The 6,000-nt window shown below is 42.2% G+C and overlaps 1 protein-coding gene across 1 annotated transcript in view; it reads left to right on the forward strand.

The window, feature by feature from the left end:
* exoc6b (exocyst complex component 6B) overlaps window positions 1-5,551 on the forward strand; it is a 113,364-nt gene extending 107,813 nt beyond the window's left edge. Inside the window, exons 21-22 of the mRNA XM_030076727.1 lie at window positions 722-834; window positions 3,836-5,551. Coding sequence (XP_029932587.1) covers window positions 722-834; window positions 3,836-3,962 — 240 coding nt within the window. The 3' untranslated portion in view covers window positions 3,963-5,551. The remainder of the gene's footprint in view (window positions 1-721; window positions 835-3,835) is intronic.
* Window positions 5,552-6,000: the final 449 nt, after the last annotated feature.

Raw genomic sequence — 6,000 nt, forward strand, 5'->3', positions numbered from 1 at the left:
CTTGAAAACCCCAGACGTCAAAATGGGAAAATTGGAAGAAATCTTGAGAAGGATCACAGAGAGGGAAACCCCTTCCAGGGCAGCCAGGACTGCACCGGGTGCCCAGTTGGCAATTATTAGCTCTAATCAAATACAGTCACTTAAATTGAATCAAAATGAATTTAATCAAAAACAGAATGAGCCAGATATTATAAAAAAGAATAAACATCAAACAAGCGCATAAGGCATGAATCCAAGAATGTAACTAATGAAAAATGTAACAAAGTAGCAACTTCCTGCCTGAATCAGACCAAAGCTCATAAACAGCAGGTACACATGCCTGCTGAGTAAATGTAGTTGATGCAGTCAGGGCACAGTTTCTAGCTTTTCATCCAACTGTGCACAACCTCCCATCGCCCACCACCTTCACTTCTTATGGAAACTGGGAAAGTAGTCCTTGCTAATTCTAAAAAGTATATTATAAAAGTACTTATATCCCATATTTGACATGAATTTTTACCAGTGTTGCAGACTAAACTGCCACACTTTGCCACAAGTGATTTGATATTACTTAGCTCTTAGCTTTAGAGCTCGACTAATGCTAATCACCTACTAGCACCTGACAGGGTGAATGCTAAACTGGAGCTAAACCGAACTGGAGCCAGTGATCTTCTGGGAACATGTGGATGATATTGGTGTGCATGTTTTCAGTTGTTTGTTCTCTCTCTTTCTCTCTCTCCAGTTGTTGGACCTGTTCACGCAGTGGGATTGGTCAACGTACCTGGCTGACTATGGCAGACCCACCTGTAAATACCTGAGAGTCAACCCACACACTGCGCTGGCCCTGCTGGAGAAGTTCGTACTCACTCATTCATTCATTCAGTCATCCATTTATTCATCTTATCAGTCCATTCACCTACACATCTTTCCCCTCTTTGTGTTGCTGGTTCACATGCTCTTATTTGTGCCTCCTTACCCCCGGAGAACTCATTTCTCACTTCTCTCTACGGGTCATGGAGTTTCTAGAAAGTCTTGGTACTTTGAAAAGTCAGGAAATTGAATAGGACATTTAGGAAATGTCTTGGAATATGGTGGAATTTTGTCAGCCTTGATTTTTTTTTTTTTTTTTTTTTTTTTTTAAATCTGTAGATAGTTATTCATCATACTCTAATATTTATTTTCCATTGTGGTCACGTTATGTTCACTTCCCCTGCAGAGTAAAACAGATTCGTAGGACTTCTGAAGTGGGTTTAAAATTTGGTCAAATTGGAAAAAAAAAATTATGTTGTGTTTGTATAGGACATGGAAAGTCAGTGTTTTTGGAGGGTCATGGAGAACTCAGCGAGTTTAATTTTTGACAGAGTGGGAACCCTCCTCTCACTGCTGAAGCACTGCAAGACATTTGAGCATCCATGTGTCTCTTTTTCTCTCTCTGTCCTCTCCTCTCTCTATATTCCTGTTTTTGACAGGTCATATAAGCCGTGAGTACTGTGCCTGCTGTGTGTGCGTGTGCGTGTGTGTGTGTGTGTGCGTGTGTGTGTGTGTGTCTGTGTGCGCCTGCGGGAATGGCTTTGGCATGCACATAGATTGGTTACAAGATCTTACAAGATTAGTTAAGTCTCTGTCTGTCTGAGAGAGAAATAGAAAAAATAAATGTTTTCTTTATGTGGGTGTATTTTTTATTTCTTCAGGAACCGAAATGAGCAAACACACACACAGCCACGCACGTACTAACCACACACACACACACACAAATTCAGTTCACAAATAAACAGTAAATGCAGGTCACGATGACAGTGATAGCTGTCGCCGTGGCGATAACACAGGTGGCCCTTAACAATAGGATGTTATCGCTATAACAACAACCCCTTCATGTATCCGTGGTGATGGCTATCAGCCTATCAGTGAGCAGCCAGTGCTACTGTGCAGATAGCCTGGAGATTGGGATGATAAGCACACACACACACACAACCTAACCATACACAAACTACACATGAATTCACACATACATGCACACACACACACACACACACTACCTCTATGCAAAGTACAGTATCTAGCAAGTATCAAGACAGACTTCTTCCTCTCACACAGAAACACACACTCACAAAGTATACCACACACACACACGCAAGCCAGCAAATATGCACTTAGTTCCACACTAGTTCTCAGACAACACACACACACACACACACACACACACACACACACAGTCAGACACTCACACAGGGTCCTGTGATCATGTGCATTGTTCAGTACAGTACCGCTGACCTTCCTTAATTAGGGTCGTGACTTTGTCTGGAGCTGCAGAGCGTCCCGGCCCGGTGGTCCCTCTGCCCCAGGAGGAAGCTCCCTGCTGGGGCTTGTCTGCTCCACTAAGCGCCCAAACCTCCTGCAGGTCCATTACAGGCCATTGTTCTGTGACGCAATACACACACACACACTGCCTCATGTGACAGTGGACACACACAGCACAGCCTGTAGCAAGCTGTGTGTGTGTCAGCATTGTGTGTATGTGTGTGTTGTTTTTTTAATATGTCTGTGGGAATGAACCAGTGCATCATGACAGTGTGCTTGTTCTTTCAAACGATGCATTTGTGTGTGTGTGCGCGCGTGTTTTCTAAATGCATCTTTTTTTAACTCGTATGTTAAGTGTTAAAAGGCAGAGAGTATTACATGCACTGCAAAACGCAAAATCTTACCAAGATTACTTGTCTTATTCAAAAATGTCTCATTTCTAGTCAAAATGTCTCATTACACTTAAAATAACATGATCACCTCAGAAGTAAATTGTTTTTAGACAATTTTCAAAATTTGCTTGTTTTATTGGCAAAATTTGCCAGTGGAAAAAGTGAAAACTCAGTTGAAATAAGTGAAAATTAGCTAGAAACAAGAAAGAAATTTTGCCAATGAAACAAGCAAATTTTCACTTGTTTCAAGCAAATTTTCACTTGAAACAAGAGACAATTGTCTAAAAACAAGTTACTTCTGAGGTGATCATGTCTTATTTTAAGTGTAATGAGATATTTTGACTAGTAATAAGACATTTTTGACTTGAAATAAGACAAATAATCTTGTTAAGATTTTGAGTTTTTGCAGTGTGACAGTACTAAGGAAGCCAAGTTGAAGCTTGACCGCAACTGCAGCTTGAATCGCTGAAACTAAACAGTTTCTACTCAGCTGTTTCACGTTCTTAGTGTTGCTGTGTTTGTACAGCAGCACAAAAGTTCACAGGATCGAGCATGTGGAAGGGGTGACACTGCCTACCATCATCTGATTACTTTAATGAACAGTCCACTAAGCAGCCTTTTTGCAGATCGGTCACCTCCTTTCAGGAAAGTAGATCCCATCAGCAATCACTGCATGCAGTCTGGTCCCAGGAGCTGGGAGTTTCTGTTCTGGCCCCCGAGACTGGAGTTTTATCGGAGCTTTTCAGTTTGGACTGTTTGTTTGTCTTTCCTCTGCCCTCGACGCCCCCTGATTAGTTAACGAGCTTGCCCTAGTACAAATAAACAACACAAGCGCAAGATAAAACATAATGCGGATGCAGTAAATCCTGCAGCTGTAAAAGCTTTAAATACCCATCACCTGATACATTCCTACACATCCACACATGCAAGCAAACATGATAAACTAGATAAAATGACAACTTCAACCAAATATAGTGAAGTTCATTACGTGGATTTTCAACAATGGGTCGTCACTCACTCACTCACTCAGGGACATTCAATATTCTTGGCTGGCCCGAGTCAAGCTGTCTGGCAAAAATACAAAACAGAATACAGAGAGTAACCCATTTTCATCTCCTCTCTCTCTCTCTTTCTCTCTCTCTCTCTCTCTGCCTCTCCCTCTCCAGAATGAGGGAGACGGGGAGGAAGAACAACGTCTTTGCCCAGTTCCGGAAGACGGACCGAGACCGACAGAAACTCATCGACACCGTTCTCAAGCAGCTGCGGAACCTCATCGCTCAGCACCACGCCTAGACCGAGCCACCCGACCGGTCACCAGGCCTGCAACCGCCCAGTCCCGCTGGCTCGTTTGAAGCATCCAGCCTGACATCAAGCAGTCTTTTTCACCCGACAGTACTTCAGACCAATCGGATTGGACGGCACCCGTGTAACATCCACCCCCATTGGTTGATTTATGCATCCAAGCTGAGAGCAAACAACCTGATTGGACCACATCCCTGTGAAAAAAAAAAAAAAAAAAAAAAAAAAAAATCCCGTGGGTCCAGTTAAACATTTAGAACCACCAGTTTAATTGGACAGCACCCCTGCAATCAGCAAACCCACTGGATAATGAGCTTGAACTGTACAACCTGATTGGTCAATTGGTTTTTGAATTAAGGAACAAAATGTGAAACCAGCAATTTTTTTTTTTTATTCCGACAACAAACAGTCTGAGTGGTTATCATTTACCCTCTGGCTTTTGGTTTTCACCTCCAGTTCAAATTCAGGTGAGTTTTGTCTGATCTTGTTGTCTGCCTCCTAAGACTGAAACTCTTTCGGTTATCAAGTCTGAACAGTCAACAGGCGATGATGATGATGAAGACTGGAATAATCTTACTGGTTACTCGAATTGTCACGAACTGTGCAATCTCACCGGCTTAAGGTGAAGGCGAAAGAAACTCCCTTGAATCTTGTCGGCTGTTCCAAGATTATCTCCACCTGCAAGATCCTGAGCAATGGGCAGCCTGATAGACGCTGGAAAAAGGCAGTAAACACATTCCTCTCGAACATCCTTTTGATCTGAGCTCATATTTTATTGGCTGAAGATGAGGCAGCAAAAGAAACGCCACTTCCTCCAATCTCCTCTCCTTGTCCTTTGAACTGGGGAGTCTTACCGGCTGAATTAGGAAGTGAGGAAACTCTCAGTCTCCACTATCCCATTGGCGCCTACAAATTGATCTCCACACATCAGACCTGAAGACAAGAAGAAAATAAGTTTTGGATTCCAGCTCTAAATGCCAGTTTGACACTGATCTTTAAGTTTGTCTACGTCAGTTGGAAGCTGGGAGGTGTACAAGCAAGTAGAGCACATATAGATGGAAAAAAATGTTATCCATTTAGGACTAGTTACAGTGTGCATCAGATCGTCAAGCAATATATGAAGACCAGTGAAATAAACATTAAAAAATGCCAGGTGTGATTTCCAAAAAAAAACAAAAAACAAGGGCATAATAGAACAAAACAGGCAGATACAGTGAGAAAACAACAGTGAAGAAAGTCCATAAATGTGGTGTACATGCCTAGCAGCATAAAGAACTACAAATTTACAGCATAATTGTTTGACCCTCAAGCTTGGAAGCTGTCCAATTTCCTCGTTCCCAGTTTTTCTGAAGACTTTGTCGCTCTACCTGATGGCCCCAGCGTTAATGTGCTGAAGCCGAGACAAAACGTTGTCAGGCCGAGTTTTCTTTCTTTTTTTTTTTTTTTTTGTAGACGCTGTTATTGGTGTGCAGGGTGGGATTGCTGGTGAGTTTTGCCCGTGGTTTGTGAGTTTGTCTCCTCTGTACTAAAACAAAAGATTCCCACGGGAAATTGTTTGCAGGAATCCTATTTTTTTTTTTTTTGTTTTAGTAAGGACTAACACTTTAGGGCAATCTGTCCCTCACACCACAAAAAAGAACGCAGTAGTATGCATGCTATTCCTGTCTATTTTGAGATTGTCTCGTCTCCAAGCCACTTTGGCAGGTAGCCATCCACGATTTATCTCATTCAAGAAATCTAATTGGCTGGTTAAACAGTTTCCTTCCCTGTCGATCTGTTTTTAGGTCTTTATATTTTCTTCTCCTTTGTCTCTGACAACCAGTAAGGTCTTCCACATGGCTCTGTGACACTGCGGCACAGCAACAGAATGTATTGACTGATGGAGGGACTGATAAAGTAGTCTCTGTGTCAGTGAGCTGATGTCTTCCACTGCAGAAAGTCATTGTAGGTTGCCAGATTATTATCACACTGCAGCCAAACAGCACTGAGATAAAGGTCAGGCTTTGATAAAAGGGGGATATCTAATAATAAA

The sequence above is a fragment of the Myripristis murdjan genome, chromosome 18 (genome assembly GCF_902150065.1).
Source record: "Myripristis murdjan chromosome 18, fMyrMur1.1, whole genome shotgun sequence".
Lineage (NCBI taxonomy): Eukaryota > Metazoa > Chordata > Actinopteri > Holocentriformes > Holocentridae > Myripristis > Myripristis murdjan.